Source organism: Coturnix japonica, chromosome 7, assembly GCF_001577835.2.
Source record: "Coturnix japonica isolate 7356 chromosome 7, Coturnix japonica 2.1, whole genome shotgun sequence".
Lineage (NCBI taxonomy): Eukaryota > Metazoa > Chordata > Aves > Galliformes > Phasianidae > Coturnix > Coturnix japonica.
Genome location: NC_029522.1, coordinates 1,858,182 through 1,877,591, shown reverse-complemented (window position 1 = coordinate 1,877,591; position 19,410 = coordinate 1,858,182). Strand labels below are relative to the sequence as shown.

At 45.8% G+C, this 19,410-nt stretch overlaps 2 protein-coding genes across 8 annotated transcripts in view; one reads left to right on the top strand and one right to left on the bottom strand.

Moving 5' to 3' along the window:
• Positions 1-4,390, top strand: part of MYO1B (myosin IB) — a 93,096-nt gene extending 88,706 nt beyond the window's left edge. For 4 of the 7 annotated variants that reach the window (XM_032445761.1, XM_015867630.1, XM_015867634.1 and 1 more), the window contains one exon: positions 2,715-4,390. In XM_032445761.1, coding sequence (XP_032301652.1) covers positions 2,715-2,838 — 124 coding nt within the window. In that variant the 3' untranslated portion in view covers positions 2,839-4,390. The remainder of the gene's footprint in view (positions 1-2,714) is intronic. The other 3 variants (XM_015867635.1, XM_015867633.1, XM_015867628.1) reach the window with 1 other exon arrangement.
• An 8,332-nt stretch (positions 4,391-12,722) lies between these two features.
• Positions 12,723-14,686, bottom strand: LOC107316345 (testis-specific serine/threonine-protein kinase 6-like). Its single transcript, XM_015867677.2, has 2 exons — positions 14,521-14,686; positions 12,723-14,391 (listed from the first exon to the last, which is right to left on the bottom strand). The coding sequence occupies exon 2, from the start codon at positions 13,626-13,628 to the stop codon at positions 12,795-12,797; it is 834 nt and encodes a 277-aa protein (XP_015723163.1). The 5' UTR covers positions 13,629-14,391; positions 14,521-14,686; the 3' UTR covers positions 12,723-12,794.
• Between the last annotated feature and the right edge of the window lie 4,724 nt (positions 14,687-19,410).

Genomic DNA, 19,410 nt, shown 5'->3' with positions numbered 1-19,410 from the left:
TAGCCCACCATTGTTATGCGTATAGTCTGTGGTGTGAAGCACTTCCTGATTTCAGTGGTGTTGGTTTAGTGGATTTAATCATTTGTAATAAGGAAGAACATTTGGAAACCTTTAACATTAGCACAACAGTTTTTTTTTGCAGGTGATAATGTAATCTTTTATCTGATAGTACAACACTGATAGTATGCTAGAGCTTAGGCGACGATAACCATTTGTATCTGATCAGCTTTGAGGGTTTAGATAAAGACTGATATTGCTGTTTCCTTGTAAATGACATCTGCCAGTTTCTGCTGCCAGATGTGATTTATTTCATTTCATTTATTTCATTTTTGAAGTGTGTGATTTTTTTGGCCTATGAAAGGGTTGTGACTGACCCTGTGAAGTTACTAGTTCAGTGGTTGCTACAGAGGAATAAACTACTGGAGTGAAATCTAAGTGTGCAGTGCACTAGTCTGGCATGCCAGCTCTAATCTGGAAACCAGTTTGCTTTCTGGAAGTCTTGTGTTTTGGGATGTGGTTTGGTTACTTGCTTTGGCGACTAAAACCAATCAAATGTGTATTGCTCTCGAGTTTATCCAGATTAAATAGTTTTCAGTTTTGTTTGTTCTCTTTGAGCAGTCCTCTCTGTTGACAGCAATGCATTATTCTTGTTGTATGCCAGAGCTGAGTTACAGGCCCAACTAGGAATTCAGGAGATGTGGCCACGCTTTGAGTACTGTGCACTGCTTTTTGGGAGAGAAGTTGTTAAACTAGAAGTGCTGTTGATCCAGGAGTGTGCTGAGACAGTGTTGACACATGTTATTGGAGCAGTAACTCAGGAGCAGAGCCAGCTGTATCAGAAGATGCATTTTGCTTGCCAGCGCTACCGGCACATTTGTTGGCAAGGCTGGAAGACTTTAGGAAAGTCAGAGGAAAACACAGTGTTGGTGACAAGAGGGTGGTGGCTCTGAGACTGTCTCCTATTTTGTGGCTGCCTGCATGGCAGGGAGCACTGAACAAGTTAATATTGGAGCCTGTGAGCTGCTGGGCAGGAAAGCAGGGCTGTGGGGCAACACAGCACGGCCGCTTCCTCCCCTGGGCCACGCTGTCAGCTTGATTTGTGGCTTCCGGATGGAGGACGAATTCTTTGAAGTCTTTGGCCTCTGCTGGAGGACATTTTAAGGATGCTAAAGGGGAAATCTGCTGTTACAAAGGACATTTTAGGTCAGTGACTGCTGCACGTGAGCCAGAAAGCAGCGCTGCCCTGTTTATTGCTTTTAATCTTGCTATCCCGATCAGTGAAAAGCATGAGGCTCCGTGTGTGTTGTTTTGTTTTTCTTTTATAGCAGTTCTTCAAATGCACTGAAACTTCTCATCCCGTATCACAAGAAGTGTCAAATCCAGATTATTTTTCCCTGGACCTTAGGGAAGTATCTAAACCTGGATATTGCTCAAGAGGAAATGAGTTTTCCAAATTGCTGAGGCTTTGAGGGCAAAGTAGGTATAAGAAATAAGAGGGCTGCTGAAACGCTGGTTTGTTTTGTTGGACATTTCCGACATGCCAGCAGGGAGGCATTTTGTGGGCCTGGGAGTCTCAGCTATGAAACTGATTTAACAGCATTTTCCCTGTTTATGGAGATATTCAGAGACATCCTGGCTTAAGGATTCAGTATTGACCCCAGTTTCTGCTGAGCTTTTGCTTCTTGGCTAAAGCAGTCATCCTCAGCTGAGTGTTTGTGGCTTCTTGTGTGAACCAAGCCATCTCTTGGTGGGATGTGGCTCCTGCTGTGCTTTGCTGAGCTTCGAAGTCACAGGAGTGTTGGTCTTTGACGGAATTAACATGTCTGGCACTTAATCTGGTTTTATATGTATATGTATTCAGTTACTCGACCTTTAAGTGGGAGAAATGTTTATTTTTCATACAAAGAATGTGTAGCTATGACTGATTTCCTTATCGTAAGGCAAGAAAGTAACAAGAAATTACATCTGTATTTGTTGCTTTCTGGTTTTATATGTTTTGCTTTAGCAAAAAAAAGAAAAAAACCCTAAAACCACACATGTAATTTTTTTTTCTCTGACTACTGGACTGCAGGATCTAGTTTTCAGTGGTACCTAATACACTGACATATTGTAGATAAATGAAAATAAGGTATAAATAATGGATCAAAAATGGTAAAATACTGTTGATTATGCTTTCAAGTTCCTTTCTAAGTATGTTACCTTGGTTGTTTAATAATTTCTGAGATGTGATACCCTGTGTCGTTGAATCGTAGAGTGGCTTGGGTTGAAAGAGACCCCAAGGATCATCAAGTTCCAACCCCCTGCCACAGGCTCCAGATCTGGTACCAGACCTGGCTGCCCAGGGCCCCATCCAACCTGGTCTTGGGCCACCTACAGGGATGGAGCATCCACAGCCTCTCAGGGCAGCCTGTGTCAGCACCTCACCACCTTCTCTGTGAAGAACATTCCCCTGACGTCCAATCTAAACCTTCCCTCCTGGTGTTTAAAACCATTCCCCCTTGTCTTATCGCTGTCTACCTGAGTAAAAAGTTGATTCCCTTCATTTTTGTAATCCCCTTTTAAATACTGGAAGGCTGAAATGAGGTCACCTTTCAGCCTTCTCTTCTCTGGTGTCTTTTTGTAGTTAGAGCAGCGAATGAAAGAACAGCCTTCACAAAGACTTCCCGTATGTTCCATCCACCTTTTGCTAATGAGTGTTTTATTCTCTCTCCTAGGTTTCTGGTCCAGTTCAGACAAGACAAAGTGTGTGTGAAGTTCATTCAAGGCAGCCAGAAAAATGGCAACATCCCAACTTGCAAACGGAAAAACAATCGGCTTCTTGAAGTGGCTGTCCCTTAACTGCAGCTGGTGACTCCCTTCCATGGACTTGTTTCTTTGTAATAGTGCAATTTAAGTCGTTTGGTTTTGCTGGTTTTATCCTTTTCTGGAGCTGTTGATGGCTAATAGCTTTAGAAGCCCTTGGCAAAACATTGGATCGGTTGACTTTTTAATCTTATCCATCGTGCCATAGTTTTAACCCTCAACATGCAGATCTTTAACCAGCAGGGCATTTTTACCAGCTGGCAAGTTACCTGTCATACCCGAATCATTCTCTTTGTTTAGTGGCCATATTTTAACGCAGCATACCGTAAACCCACATATTAATGGTAAATTACTCATACTTCTTAGTCTAGAGATCCACTTAACAGAAGCCATACATGACCTTGAGGCTTGGTGGCAACTTGTGCCCAGTGTCTTTTATACCAACCCATCGTGGTGTTCTGATGGGCTCCTCCTTTGCCACCACCACTAGAGAGATGGGGGGAGCGGAGAACAGGCACCGACCCTTGTAGCTAACACTAGGACCTATGTAGCTCAATCCTTTAATATATACAGCTTGGGAACATCTAAGTCTACAAGACCAAAGGAACACGTAGTTACCCGAGCAGCTACATGTATAATTTTTTTTTAATAAAAATAATTAAAAAAAAAAAAAAAAAGATAAAAATTAGAAAAGCAGACATTTTCAAGCGGGATTTTTAATTGGGTCAGATATTTGTAATGCCTTTAATACAGCAAAAAAAAAATAAGAAGAAAATTGAAGAAGCTTATTTCACTCGCAGAAGACACTCAGTTTGAAACATTTTCTGTTCTGCTTTTTTCTTTAAATTATTAGCTAAGATTAGAGCCTGATAAACGCCTTAGTATCCATCACACAGTACTACTGGGTATTTCTACTGCTCATTACCAAGCGAAGGCTTTGGGCCTTTCCTTTAGACATTGGCATGTACAATGTGCAATAAAACACACATGACATTTTGTGAGAAAATTATTTATGATGCATTTTTGTGTGCAAGAGAGGGTTGGTGCAGCCTGCATAGACAGTATAGGGGCTCAAGTGTAGAGTTGTGTTGTTAATTTGCAGTTTTTTAGAGTGTACACTACAATTTGGGAAGAATACTTAGAATTACAAGTTCCCGAATCCAAGGGTTTGTATATAAATTGGTATTACAGTAATAAAACTGTTTTAATTCTGTGCTGTTTGGTATTCCTACGTTGTAGCCGTATTTTTGTACTCCGAGCTATTTTATATAACTTGTGTGCCTGATGTAAATGTGTGCACAGAAATACAATCCAGGAGCTACGTTATAAACTTTCAGTGTAACTAATTGCACTTAATCTTCATAAGCCAGAAGCATTAGCTGAAATGCTTAAGAGGAGCTGTGTTTTTTAAGATAGAAGTAACTACTTACGTGAAGGGTTTGTTGAATGTGACTGTTTGCTTTGTTGACGTGAGGACAGTGGAGAAACCATTGTATTTTTGCAGTCTGAAATAGGACAGATGAAGACCCTGGGTACCTGATGTGCAGTGCTGGAAGTCCAAGCATAAATAAAGGAAAGAAAAAGATAAGTTCAGCGTCTCATTTCTCTCCTGGTGGTGGAGTTACGTAGCACTACTGGCTGTGAGGGCTCTTGGTGCTCAATGTTCAAATCGTGCACATAATTTCAATACAAAGCTGTTGTTATAGCTGGTTACTTCGTGTTGCTGTTAGGAATCCATACACAGGCTGTGGAAAGGTGGGAGTAATCAACAGAAGCATTTTCTAAACTATGACAATATCATAGAAGCACAGAATTGTTTGGGTTGGAAGGGACGCTGAAAATCCATCTGGTCCCACTGCCCTGCAATGAACAGGGACACCCACAGCTCCCTCAGGTGCTCAGAGCCCCTCCAGCCTGACTTAGAGTGTCTCCAGGGATGGGGCATCCAATTCTTCACTGTGATCTAAATTTGAACCCTTATATAGTAACTTAGAGTGGCTGAGTTTGATAAATCGTGTAGTAAAGTTTAAAGCATTCCAGATGTTTTACAATTAAAGATGCTTACAAAGGAAGTCTTAGCATCAAGTTGCAAAGCAAAATGAGGGTAACTCAAAGTAATTATTCCACTGCCTTAAGAAGACGGCACGTAACTGAGATTTCAATCCCCTAAATCCCGTGTTAAGATTCCTGCCTGCTAAGGGCTGAGGTCTTGTATGAACCTCTTTGATGACGTTCCAGTAAGAACCACGAATTTTAAATTGGGTACAAATAGAGGAAAACAATCAGTCAAAGCCTATTGGGCTCCTGTAGTTGTCTGCAGATTGGAAATGAGAGAGTTTAGATTGTGTGCATTTGGATGTTTATCCCATGAAATGAGGGTAATTGTAGGGTAGTATTAGGGTATTTGACCCACAAAATGAACCCCATCCCAGCCAGATGCACACACATCACTTTTATTCTCTGCAGCAGGTCGTGACAGCTATACTAGTGTCCTTGCTTTGTTTTCTGTTGTTTCATTTCTCTTTCTCCAGGGCTTTAACGTTTTGCCCTTGCCTATTAGTCTGTATTTTGTGATAGCTGCTGTTTGTCACTGGAATGTCTCATGCTGTACAGGCCGAGTGGTGCTGAATGATTTGGCTATGCCAGTTGAGCCATGGCGCTTTGATGTTATTAGATTTAAGTATCTCAGATGGTGAAGACTGAAATGCAAGGTCAGCTTTTCTTTCTTTTCCTCTGTATTGTTTTATCACCTATCAAACCAAACTGTAAAAAGCCTGCGCTTGCTCTGTATCTTCCTTACTGGCTTACTAGTACAGGGAGCACAGGGATGAGCCCCTGTTTTGTTTTTCTATGGTAATGGAGAGAGGTGTATGTCTTATGCATAAATCACCAATTTATTTTCTTTGGGTTATTTTCTTCCATCACCTACCTCTGCATGCTGGCACATTGGTTTCAGCTGAACATACAGCAAATGTTCTATTTCCCTTCAAACGATGAGCTTTTTCTAATGAAAGGTGCCTTGTTCCCTTTCAAGCTGCTTTGCTGGCCCTGTCACTATTGTCAGTGTTTCCCAAAACTCTGACACAAAGCGAAGCTTGAAACATGAAAAGCTTCTGTTGCTGTGTATATCTCCCTGTTCTGTCTCTTTCTGTTAGAAAAGCACTTGAAGCGCTGCTGTGATGAGGGCCCTGCTGGCCTGATGCACTGTGTGGCTCTCAAGCTGCTGTCTGCCTGAATTTCTTGTAGCCTGAAAGAAAGGAATACATTGCAGCACAAACCATGTGGTTTTAAACCCTAGTGCCAAAGGGAGGGAACTCATTAATACAGAGATACAAGGAAGCTCAGGATAGCTGTGGATACTCTCACCTTGGATGCTACTTGTCTGCATGCTGCCATAGGTGTGGAGTGGGGCCTCGATGCAAGTTTAACTGTGAAAGCTCTGGGCATGATGCTGTCTGATGGAAACCACCATCACCTGTGGATTAGCATCTTATTGTCAGTAACAGAGCCCAAAAGTTGTGGATGAGCTTTTAATTGCAGTGTAAGGTCCTTGTGAGTGACTGCATCCTGTATTTCTTCATGGAGATGTCTTATATGAATGAGGGCTTGTGATGGCAATTCTGAGTTTTCCTTAGCCTTATAGTAGTCATGCAAAGAAAAAAAAAACCAACAAAAAACAGAAATAACTGTTTCTGGTATAGGAAGAAACAACTGTCTTGAAACCAACAGCAGAAACTTAGTGCAGTATAACTATGTAATTGTTTGCAGCTAACAGCCAGCCCTTTATTGGCACAGATGTGTTCTCTCCTGTCTGAATGCAGTGTTTAGGAAGTGCTGCTATGCTGACATCATGCGGTGTTTGTCGTGTGCTGGGCTCCCAGGCACTGTGTTATTGTTCTGGGATGTGGTTCTTCATCCTTCTCATGTGGTTTTCTTCCTCCGTTGAAGTGGAGGTAGGATTTCTCAGAGTAAAATGAAACAGGGGAAAGGAAGGAGAATCGTAAGCCAGGAAAATGTCAGTGTGTAAATGAAGAGGGCTACATCCATACATCCATCCAGGTGGGATGAGGCCAGCACACTGTGCTGGGGATGCCCTGTGGGGACGGGTGTCCTACTCAGGATGCGTGGCTGAGGGATCCACTTCCCAGCCTCATGTAACAAAGCAAACCATCCTCAATGAGCCAGAGTTGCTCTGAAGCGTTCATCGCCATTTTAAGCTTCAGCTGCATCTTCAGGCTTCTCTGTAGAAATGGGGTGAGGAAACGCTTTCCAGAGATGACAGCGTATTTCCTTCAGCTGCCAGATCCTGGGATGCTGTGGGTGGGGACCTGTAGTGTCTTCCAGGAAGAGCAAAGCCCTTTGTAGATTTGCTTTTTGTTTTTTGCTTCTGTGCTACAGAAGACTTGCACAGTGCTAATCCTGGCCTGTGGCAGTACTGGAGGCCTGTCTCCCTTGGTGTGGCTTTCTCCTCATGTTTGGCTTTGTGTTGCCAGATGTTCCTTTCTCCCACATAGCCCAGTGAGTCCTATAGACCCTTTCATGTGAGACCCATCCCTCTGTGAGGGGGCAGGGAATTTCTTTTAAAGTAGTGTGTAAATAAGAATAAAAAGGGGAAAAAAAAAAAAAAAAAAAGGTTTTGGAAAGGGATTGGAGCAAAACCAGATTCAAATTCAGGACCTTAAAGTGCTCTGCCTTGCTTGAACATTGGGCCGAAGTCCACGTATCCAGTGCAGTTCTGGTTTTTGTAGTGGGTGGGCTGCGCTGTCCTCAGTGGTGGAGGAGCTGCTGCCCACAGAGGTGATGCCCAGCAGCTTGTGCCTGTGATTGGCAGAGATTTCCTCCTGCCCCTTGTGCTGGCTTAACTATCACATCGAGGTATTTGCATGGGGGTTGGTTTGGACTTAGCATCACGGTGTCTGTCCCAACCATCACAGCTTTGGCTGGCTGCAGGGAACCCAGATTCACAAGGCAGAGGCAGTGGGAATGTGGACTGCCATGTGATAGAACTGCCTGTGTGAGGATTATGAAGAGAAATTAAAGAGGAACACAAAATTAATGACTGTGCAAAACCTTCACTCCCTCCCGCTGATTTTAAATCCTCATTGGCTCCACGGGAGCCTGAATCTCTCCGTTCTCATGCAGGTTTCTACGCAGACACCAAGCTGATCATGACAGTGCTTCCAGCTGGGATCATAATGTCATTTCCTCTGCTATTTGCTCAGATTCCTTTTTCATATCTTCCCATCCCCTTCTCAGATTTATTGAAGAACTGCTCAGTGAATTTACACTCTATGTACCCAGGCTGTCTGGCAAGGTTTCCCGTGGTGGCACTGAATATAGAGCTGGTGCACAGGGCTGGAATGTAGCAGAGGAGCACACACCTCCTTTCCTGACCTACAGATGCAATGTTGATGTGAGCACGCTGTTGGCATTCCTCCAGGCCCAGATCCCATCCCCTGTCCTTAGGGATGTGACGTATCAATCGCGGCAGCTCAGCAATGCCTGGAATGCATTACCAGCAATGCTCTCCGCTTCCAGCAGCACGGCAGCTCCTCTCCCAGCCCCTCCAAGTAAGCACAGAGCGTGGAGGTACGGTTGTAGCTTTTGAGTCTTTGAATCTGCTTCCTACGTGCACTTGGACAAACGGATGTGAAGAGGGAAGCAAGAAGAAACACGCTGCTGGCATGTGTTGAAAGCTGCCTCTGCTGGTCCAGATGTTCTAAATCACATGTGGAGAAGTGTTTGTGGTCAGATGCCGTTTGAAACCGATTGTTGATAGCCTCCTGAGACAGCCTGTGACAAATTGTATAATAAAAAAAGCTAAAAATAGCATAGTTATTCCCTGGAAAAGCAAAGTTCCCACAATTCAACGAGCTGGGAAAATTGTTGAACTTTCTTTGGACACAATGTGCTGGGTTTTTCTTCTTCAACCTTCCATGGGTCCCTGGGCTTTTTTATGACAGTCCGTCCTTCTCCTTCCAGCTCCAAGGAATGTTTCCGGCCCAGCTCCCATGTGGCAGCTGAATGGAAGGCCCATTGATGGAGTCTCCCTGTGCACTGACCTTATGCTTTGTTCCCCACTGTTTTTAGCTGTTGTGGGTTTGTCTTTGTGGAAGAGATTTCCATGTATCTGTGAGGAGAGCACGCTCTCAAGGCACATAGTGATAGAACCAAAGTAGTCTCCATCCATCTACTACTGGTAAAATATCCCCGTGACCAGAACTGCCCTTTGTGAGCTTTTAGTTTATATTTCTTTGACAAGGATGACAGTTCCTGCCTTATTCTGGCACGAAACTGCGGTTTGGCAGCAATGTATTCTGTAGGGCTGTGGGGCTGACTTGCCAAGCATCCAATGCACTTCTGTGCTTTCCTCTGTACAGTCCAGGGCATGCAGCAAATTTGGGGGTAGAGAAAAACCAAAGAGACAGAGCAGAGTACAATGGAGAGTGCGGGTGTTTTATGAGTGTTGCAGATGAAATATGTGCTGAGTTGCAGGTCTGAAGTTTGGATCCCGCATGACGTCTCGAGGATAGCATTTGTAATGGATTCAGTCTGCTGACAGGCTGGCTCTCCATCATAAACCACCACTGCAGTTGTCTTCACGTGAGCCTTCCTGCCAGGCGCTGCCTGGAATAGCATGTAATAAAAGATAGCAATTGATGTTTCTTTTCCTTCAGTGAAGATAAAAATGCAATGTGTGATGTGAGGGAAACAGCTGCAGTCATCTCTATGAGTTTCTGCTAGGAAAAAGAGCACAGCAGCACCAAGCCCAGCTCTGTTTGCACTCATGGCATTGCTTCCTTCCAGGTCCTGGAGCAGGAAGAAGCAGAGAAATGTCTTTCACTCACCATACAAATAATGTAAGTAAATATGTATTTATCTGTGGGTTTCCAGTAGGTCCAACCCTCCCACGGGTCCTTCCTCTGGCAATTCTCTGGGCCCGTTGCTAGTAAATAAATGTGGCTCTCAATGTCAGGTAAGTTAATTGGCTGCATAATGTGCAGAGAGCAAAATTGCTTTTCTAAGATTTATTCATCAATTACAGTTTGCCCTGGATGGTGCAGTTTGAACCATTCTCTGGACAGGGGAGAAACATGTGAGATACAAGGAGAGGCTACTTGTTCTCATAAATGACCTGCTGCAGACGTGCATGATGCTGCGTTTGAAGTGTTCGGAGACAGGTATCCTATTAGCAAGCTAACAAACATTTAAATGAGGAGCCAAGGACTATCATTGTATTTCAGACAGCAATCTGTGTCTTTTGCTTGTAATTAGTGTCTGGTGTCCCCTGAGCAAGCTTGTTTGTTCACCATCTCCAATGCTAGCAAGCTGCACGAGCCTCTGCTCTCCCTCACCTCTCTCCTCCCATGCCAATGGGTTAAAGTTAAAGCCAAGTCAGGTACAGTGAGCCCTCAAGCTGTATTTTTCATTAAGGTTGTAGTGGGAATGGCCTGTTTGTCCCCTTCTAGAGAACACACAGATCTGAGAGTGCTACACAGCACACGACCAGCAAAGCAACACTGCCAGCTGTGCTTTGAGAGGGTCAATGTGAGACTTGGAGAACAGGCAAAGTGACCACACGGAGGAGCTGCTTTCTGCTTTAAAGTCATTTAGCAAGATCGAGAGCATCTGGTGGGATCTGACCCTTGGAAAGACACTCTTGTGAGGAAGCATGGAGCTCTGTGGACTGTCAGCTCCCCTGCTGGCTCTGATGACGTTGTTGTTGACCTTGTCTCATTACTGTTGTTAAACTGCTTTGCTAAGAAGCGTTTAATTACTTTGCTATGTGTTAGCAGGGCTTGCTCTTGTTGTAGAGCACACTGTGAGCTGTGCCACCCAGAAATACTTCTCAGTGTTAGGAAATAGAGGAGGCAAATCGCAGAGTCCCACTGTACGCTCTCAGTGCTGTTGCTTACAAACTGCTTAGCTCCCCAGGAAGATAAAATGAGATGGATTTGGAAGCAGTCAAAGAAAGAATTCAAATGTCTTTCCAGGCCATCAAATATTGTTCAATTTGTATCATCTCAAGCCGGATCCACCATCTGATCAGAAGTCTGGGGACCAGGGAAGTTTTAAGCTGTAATGTGAAATGCAATGCTCTTGGTTGAGGTAAGGCACTCAGTCTGCTCGCTGTCACACAAGAGGATAAGACGTACCACCTGGTGCCCAGATTAATGTCCGTGTTTCAGGCCAAGTGCTGCTGCATTGACACCACAGAGCTGAACTGTGCTGAACATGGGGATGATGTCTTTGGAATCTTTAGTTCACTGATTCAATGGGGTGAAATTGCTTCAAGTCACCTGAGAGCCACTCACAGCAATTCCAAGACACAGGTGTCACAACCTGAGCGGAACTCTGGGCCCACCTTGTGGAAACGTTGGGAAGCCCATGAGATGGCAGTGCCTCAGACCTAGAGATATTGTTTGCTGTTTATACATGTAGGTTTTATGGCCTAAAGATCTCATTCACTGTTCTGTGTTGCTATAGAAGCTTTCACATGCGCTGGTTTCTGGAGCGGGTGCTTTGGCACGGCTTTGATATAAGGTAACAAGAGCATGGAGTTGTCATCTTCAAACAGCTACACAGCAGCACCTGGGTGGTGCCCATCAGTAGGAGGGAGGCAATATCCCTGATTTCATCATTATAAGAACAGAAGCAAGGTAGGTGTCGGAGATGAGGGCTAGCAGGAAAAAGAGGCTTGATCCTCGCTGAAAGTCTCAGCACTGCAAAATCCACCTCCACGCTTCCTGCGTTTCTTTAATATCTCTCTTCTTTCTCATCCCCAACACCCACTCCTCTTCCCAAGCCTGTTTCCCCAGCCACAGGCTTCAGGACACCCATCCAATCCCTTACTCTGCAATGGGCTTTGCTGCTGCGATGAAGTTTTATTTTGCAGCTGAGAACAAAATAAATCTTCATTCCGGCAGTGGCAAAATTCACTGCAGCCCACGTGCTGAAAAGCCCTGGGCTGGCTCTGCCGCCACATCTTGTTCTGCTTAAACTGCTGCTTTTAATAGACACAAAATGTTTGTGTTACAAAAGATGTTTCCTTCTCCTCTAGCAGAACCACGTGGGCTCTGTTCATTTCAGTTGTCCCCTGCCAGGGCTGCATTGCGTTCACTCGCAGGGCACTAATGACACTGGGATTAGTGGACCACCCAACTGGAAAGATTACTTTTGACTTCAGCTTCAGTGGAAGCTTGGCTGGAACTTGTTGAGGGGTGACTTGAAACATCTCATGAAAATGCATTTCAGATGCCGGCTCATACCATCTGAAAGCTCAACAGCTGGGATATAGAGCAGATTTGGAATGAGGGGGGTGGGGATTGCAGATTATTTGGTAACTTTGGTAATTTCGTGTGGGAGCTAGAAATCTGGAGTTGGAAAAGCACTTCTCTGTTACATCTTTCCCCATTTCCCATTTCAGTGTTACCCATTGCCAATGGCGTTTCCTTCTCATCAGCTTTTTCTTGGCAGAGATTTCAAATGCTGGCAAGAATCAGTATCTGCAAGGCTTTGGTTCAACCAAAGCTTTTGGCTTGGCAATGATATTTGTCATCTTAGAGGATTCTGCTCTAAACTTGGGTTTTTGAACATTTCTGTGTGACCTAAAGCTCAGTCACAGTTTGGTGGTAACCAGTGCTGTTGGTAGAGCATGGACCTGGCCCCTGTGTGACCAAGGAGACAAGTCTGGCATAAGCAGCCCTATGGTGCTCTCTAACTCCTCACTCAATGCAGTCACCAGGGCTTGAAGCTGAATGCGCAGCAGGCTCATTTATCTCCTTTATGGAGGTGTTTGACCACCTTCTTGACACCATTTTTTTGACACCACCTTACTGACCACCACATGGTCTTGCCAGCACTTGAGGTCCAACCCCACTTACATTCTGCCACTTAAAACCATTGAGAAACTGCTAATGTGCTTTTCTGCTATGGCATTTATTGTACTATAATGTGACTGCCACAGTGGGGTCCCTGGCAAGGGCTGTTCTTCAGATGTCTCCTTTCAGCCAGCAGTTCTTGGCTACCTGCCCTGCACCGGGCCGGCGCTCAGCACAGAAGTTCAGCAGCTGGGCAATGAGAGCCTGGCAGTGCTCTGGCAATGGGAGCACGCTCTCTGGGTAAGTGACCCCCTTCTTCTGTTGCTGGGGTAGGCTGTGGACGTGGGTGTCATTGAAGGGCATGCAGCCAGTCACCATGGCGAAAAGGACCACCCCCAGGCTCCACACGTCCACCTTCTTGGCGTCATGGGGGATTCCCATCAGCACCTCTGGGGAAGCGTAGGCTGCTGAGCCGCAGAATGTGGTGCACATATCTGGGTAGACGTTGACCTCCTTGCTGAAGCCAAAGTCGGTGAGCTTGGCCCGGCGGCCGTCAGCAGTCAGCAGCACATTCTCACACTTCAGGTCCCTGTGCACCAGATTGCGATCGTGGAGGTAACACACAGCCCCCACAACCTGCACAAAGATGTCCCGGGCGTCGGGGATGCAGGGCAGCTTGCCCGTCTTCTGTACCAGCTGCAGAAGGTCGGTGGCTGCCGCCTCCATCACGATGAAGAGCTTCCCATCGCACACCTCGATGAGCTCAAAGATGTGGATGATGTTGGGGTGACGGATCCTGCGTAGGATGGAAAGCTCCCGGGGCAGGAATTTGTACACGAAGGCTGGGGGGGCTCGTCGCCGATCCACCACCTTGATGGCCAGGGGTTCTTTGTGTTTGGTGGAGGTGGCTGCTTTCACCTTTGAGAAACTGCCCTCCCCCAAGGTCTGACCCAGCTTGTACCCCAGCTCACTGAGCGCCTTCTCACCCGCACTGAGTTTTGGCATGCTGAACAATTACAGTGTGCTTTAGCAAAGCTCGTGTTTTGCTCCCGGGCTTCAAGACTTAATACATGGCGCCTGGCAGTGGCTGATCATCACCTTCCTTCTTACAGGTGCCCCGTGAAGCTCAGGACTCACCCGGTCATTGTGATGGAGTAGAGAGCTGTGGGGAAGTGTGATGTCAAGGGAGTGAGGTAGGTCCCCGAGGTGCTTCAGTGTCCCTGCATGTCTGCACACATACAGAGGGAGAGCAGCCACTGCTCAGTCACAGAATTCTTATGGTTGGAAAAGACCACTAAGAGCTTCTAGTTCAGCCAAGCATTTCATAGTTTTTTGCCTTTTCCTGCTCTCCACTCGAGTTTTTGATATAGGGGTTGTCTGATGATGAGAGTTTAAAAGAGCAATCGCTTTGGGGACCAGTGCTTATCTTCTCAAAGGTACTGGTTGTATCAAAATCAGAACGACATAGAGTGGCACAAGAGAGGCATTTTTTCCATCCATAGCTACAAGCCACCCTGCCACACGAGAACATTCAGGTTTCAATTACAGTGTTGCAGGGAACCGTTTTCTAGACCTCCTGTTTTTTTTCTGTCATCCCATGGCATCAAAGGCAGATGTTGGTGGTGTGGCAGTAGAGGTGGTACCTTCCTGACAACTGTTATGGTGCTGGAATTCATCTGGCCAAGGATCTTTTTCTGCTTAGGCCAGCAAATAACTGCACTGGGATTTCTGTCTTCTGAATGGTGGGTTCCTGGCAATTCCATCTAGGCTGTGAATCATAACCACAGTGACTTCAGTGGGGGGTGGAGCTGTACTTCTCAGAGGAGTTGGGAGTTTGGGGTGACTAAACATAACTGTGTGAACAAAGCAATGTCTTTTCCTAAAGGAAAAGGCTTACGCTGGGCTTCCTTTCCCTTCTTGCTAGCAGTATATCACAGGAAAATGCTGTCCTGAGATCTGACGGGTGTGAGGATGTTTGTGTAGCTACAGCGTAGCTGGAAGTTCATGTCATAGACACATCCCAAAGCTTGCATTAAGATCCTTGTTTGCGGGAAAGCTCTTTGAAACCCGTTATTACGTAGTTAACTACGTCATAACGTAACCTAGAATAAGCCCTGTGCCGTGCTCCACGGGGCCACGAAAGCAAGGCCAGCTGGCAATGGGGAAGCAGCGGATCCTGCAGCAAATGCTCCCCCTCCTGTACACTGCCGGCTAAGCCGGCTGTACGCGGCTTTGTTCGCTGCAATGCCGACGGATGACGGCAGAGGCTGCCTTGCAGCGGGTATAGGCACTCGTCGAAGAGCATGTAGCCAGTAAAGGGCAGTTCACGATTGGTAAGCGCTCTCATTTTGTTAGCAGTGTATATTGCTCCTCGTTTGCCAAGCTCTGTTCAGCGAGCTATTCACAGGTCGTCGATCTCTGGCCTGTGCGATGTCTGAGCATTAAGAAAAATGGGCCGGATCCCGCACAAAGCACACCAGGCACTATGGCTGCCCTTAATCCTTTACTGCAGAATCAAACTGTGAAGTTATTTTGGGTACTGGTATTAAACAGACACGGAGCATCGAAGGAACAGAAGCAAAAGGAGCTAAGTGCAAAGCTTCACCTCTAAGTGCTTTATGGGAGCCGTGTACGTGCACAAACAACTGCAGCCTGGGGTTTGCTGTGGCCTCACAGCTCCTTCCTGGCAACAACAGCAGCACTGGCAACAGAGAAAAACCAAGCTGCAGGTAAAAAGCTGCTTTTGGTAATAGGTTGCAGTTTGGTTTTGTTTCCTTCCTCGCATGTTGCAGGCATTGGTTTTTACTTCAAATACTCTGGCTCTGATTTTTTATCCACCTTTGGTAGATGAGGGGATCTGATGCTCATAGCAAATGTGATCCTTGCAGCTGTCTGCTCTCAGATCTTACCCATGTCAGAGAATCACAGAACAGCTTGGGTTAGAAGGTCCTTTCAGGATCACCCAGTTCCAACCCCCAGCTACAGGCTGATTCCCACCCAGCAGATCAGCGTGCACAGGGCTCCATCCAACCCAACCCTGAGCACCTCCAAGGAGGGGGCACCTACAGCTCCTGTGGGCAGCTGTGCCAGTGCCACATCCTCTTGTTCAAACACAATGAATGTGCAGTTGATTGCAAGTCCAACAAGAGATATCCTAGAAATTCATCAGTTTATTCATCAGAAATTCACTGAACACCAAACAAAAAACACTTTGGACATACATTTGATTATCTAAGCTTGTTCAGACAGGAAAGAGAAACCTGAACCTGGCATTCCCAGTATGCCAGAAACATCTCTTCATGCAAATGAGAGTCTAAGCCATGTGGGGGATATAAAACATGATGCAAAGAGTTGGGATCTGGCTCATGGCAATGGGCCATGTCACCATCCCCTGGGTAGCTTACAAGCACCTCAGTAGGTGCCAGTGGAGGTGAAGGATGGGAAGGGATAATGTGCTGGTCTGAAACATGCTGTTGCAGCTGCCTTTTGTAGGCTTCACCTGCCAAATTTCAAGCCTGAAGGCAATCAGTGAGACTGCAGTGAGAGACAAAAGGGACCAATCAGATGGTTCTGTCAGTAGGGAGTTTTCCTGTTGGATCTACACTGAAATCTCTTTTGGAAAGAGTGAAGATTGAGTTTCTGTGCTTTCATACTTGAGGTAAGCTTGGCTAAACAGAGAGTTAGGAAATATCTGCTGCCTAGGGCTTTTCACCAGCTTTTCCTTTTCATTGCTGGAGAGACTGGTTGGAGGTGTCATTCTCTAAGTCTCCTAGGGGTTTATTTTGTTCCTTGATTTCTTTTGTGTGCTGCTTCAAGCGTACATCTCAGAGTGTATTTCACAGCACAATGATGCTTTACAGTGGGCAGGTGAGTGGTGAGAACCGTAAGCACTGAATAAACTGGTAAAGAGCATTACTAAGTCTGAATGTAATCAGAGCAGAGCGGGATGTGTGACTTTAAGTGGAGAGCCCAGGAGCTGCTGGGCACAGCTGAATACAGCAGGGGCCTCTTGGGTTGGTGGAAATAGAGTTGCACGGTGATGGGGGTCAAGATAAAACTGGGGAAATTAGAAGCTTTTATTACCACGGAATTATGGCATTTAAAAATCCAAATACAATTAAGTTAGAAAAGCAGGAAAGTGTTTTGTGGTTTAGTTATCCCAAATGAATGCCATTGAAATCTCTTCCTTGCACTGATTTACTTATCTGTCTTTGGAGAACCCCATTGCAGAGCATTATGTATTCAGAGACAGGTTTACTTGTCTGGCACATACTGTAATTAGTTTTTGCCTAACTGAGGGCTGCAGAGCTTTGTCTGTAACTGGGGCAGGGCAGTCTATGGTATTTGTAGTTGGAAAGTTGCTAGTGAAGGAGTATGGCTACAGATCAGGTGTGTAGAAGATATGGAAGCTGTGAGAGGCTGATTTTGTGGTTCACTCTCAGGACCAATGCTCAAAGACTTTCTCAGAAGCGCCTGAATCATCAGCTCAGTGAGAAGGGCTGGTTGCTTGGGATAGAGTAGAGAATAGGGATCTGGTTGCTCAAGCGGCAGGGTGTTTCTTTCTGCAGAAGACTTTGCATTGCATTTGTTGTTTTGTTTCCCAGAAAACTGCTGGCTGGACTGCGCCTTTCCCTGGAAAGACAAGTCCTTGGGAAGGAGAAACGTGGAGCTCTTTTTTCACAGGGTGGAGGGCAGGGGGTGGAAGGACGATGGCCAGCGCTTGCTGTGCTGATCAGATGATGTGTGCTTATGAGCCATAAAGTATGTCTACACAGAGCCCTCTTGAGGGCAGGTGCTTGTTAGAAACAGGCCTTTATTACTGATGCTTTGCAGGTCTTATCATTTGCCACCTTCATTTGTTCTAGGAGCTAATGCTGGTTGACTGAGTGGTATGTTCTGAGCATTGCTGGTGCTAAGGGAGGGCTTGGAGTTTAGCTTGGGATTTTTAGTTTTCCTCTTTTTCTAATACAACTCCTTTCCCTTCTCCTGCTTTGTGTTTTGAATCTAAAACGACGTGCGGGGGGTGAGGAGCTCCAGAGTGAAGGTGGCAGTCTGTCCTCAGAAATGAAACCTGCCTTGTTCAGATGCTTCCAGGCGAGTCAGCCCCAGCAAGAAACAAATTGTTTTAACAATAGATTTAATTAGCTGGTGTTTGTACTCCTGCACAGCATGGTGAGTCCCAGCGCACCTGCTGGCAGGCCTGTCTCAAAGCCCTGGCGTCTTCTGTGAAGGAGTGTGAGGAATGACTGAAGTGTTAAATAAGGACATCAGTAAGCGTGGCCATTCCCTGCAGGCTGCTGGGAGCTGCGTGGAGAGGAAGGCAGCGCTGTCTTTTGTGAAATGGCACAAAGAAAATCAACACAACTGAAAGGCAACTTACAGCCAGTATATCTATATCTTTAGCTAGATCACAGCTCATGGTGTCCTGCTGCTGTCAGGGACAGCTGGGACAGCTTTTCCTGAGCGTATACATATGTGGAGGTGGTGAGGTCTTTTTATTCTGGGGTGTTGCTTTCCCTCCTCTCTCTCCACCCTGGCTCTGGTTTATCTCGAGTCAGAAATAGTTTTCTTAAACACCAGGCCTGGAAACGTATCCTGGGCTTTGGTGGTCACTCTTAAATGTTTCTCCTTCTCTCTCCCTTTGTGGTCACCTCCCTAAAGATTATGTTGCCCCAAAGGCTGCCCTGTTGCAGGGCAGCAGCCCTGGGATGTCAGCTGGCTGTGCTGGGCAGCAAGTAGCCAACACGATCATTCTGCAATGCAGAGCATGGACAAATAAATCACAGTGTGAGGAACACTGTGCAACCTAGATTACAGAAGCAGACTTCCTTTTCCTTCCCTTGACTCTGCACCCTTTCATTATACTGGGAGGAGGAAAGAAATTGCCGTTTGTTTGAGGCTGCCTTGCTTTGCCATCTCTGGGTGGCTGATGACGTTTACCTTGCAGAGGGCAGCTCCGGGTCCCTCCTGCTTCTTTTTCCAAGCAAATGCAAGTAGGCAGCATCTTCTTGGTGCTGTGCTGTTTCTATTGGTTCTTGCTTGTCTTCAGCCTGTATAAAGGCACTGGCTGGTCTTCTTTGGCTCTGTTTCCAAGGGCAGCTTATGTGTTTGCTGCTTATTGGAACACGGTCTCAGTTTGTTGCAACTTTGGCAAGATTTAACTGCACGGCCTGAACTGTTTTGTGCCTGGCAGGACTAAAGCCAACTATTCTTAGGAAAGCATCAGTATTTAAGGAAAGTATCATTTCTATGGGTGAGGGAAGGGGAGCAAAGCCTATTATTTGCGGTATCTCTGTGTGACAAGGTCTCCTCATCTGGAGGGATGAGAGCTTCTGGCAGGGATGTGGCCTGCAGAAAGCCTGCTCTGTTTTGGACAGGTTTGGCTCAACTGAAGCAGCAATTGTGGTAGCAGTAGGGGCAGCAAGATCTACTCTTATAGCAACAATGTTATGACAGTACTGCACTTCAGTCATGCATGTACTCTGCTTCAGTCTCCAAGTCATTTCAATGTCTTGAATGCAAGCAGAGGCATAAGGGAGTAATGAGGCCAAGTTTTGCCACGATCTGTGACAGGCAGAAAGAAATAACTCCAAACAATATCACCACACTCAGATTGGGTCTGCTTGTGCTGGCCATACCTTGTATTTACGTGCTGCCATGGGAAACTATTTTTAAATGTTAAAACTTAAATTAGCACCTGCAAGCTAAATGGGTTACAAATGATAACATTTCCACTGTAGCTTGTTTTGTAGCACCTCAAAAAAGGCAGCTGGTTTGAGTGATATAT

Excerpts from the sequence above, each read along its gene's own strand:
- LOC107316345 (XM_015867677.2), bottom strand. The coding sequence starts at position 13,628 with ATGCCAAAACTCAGTGCGGGTGAGAAGGCGCTCAGTGAGCTGGGGTAC.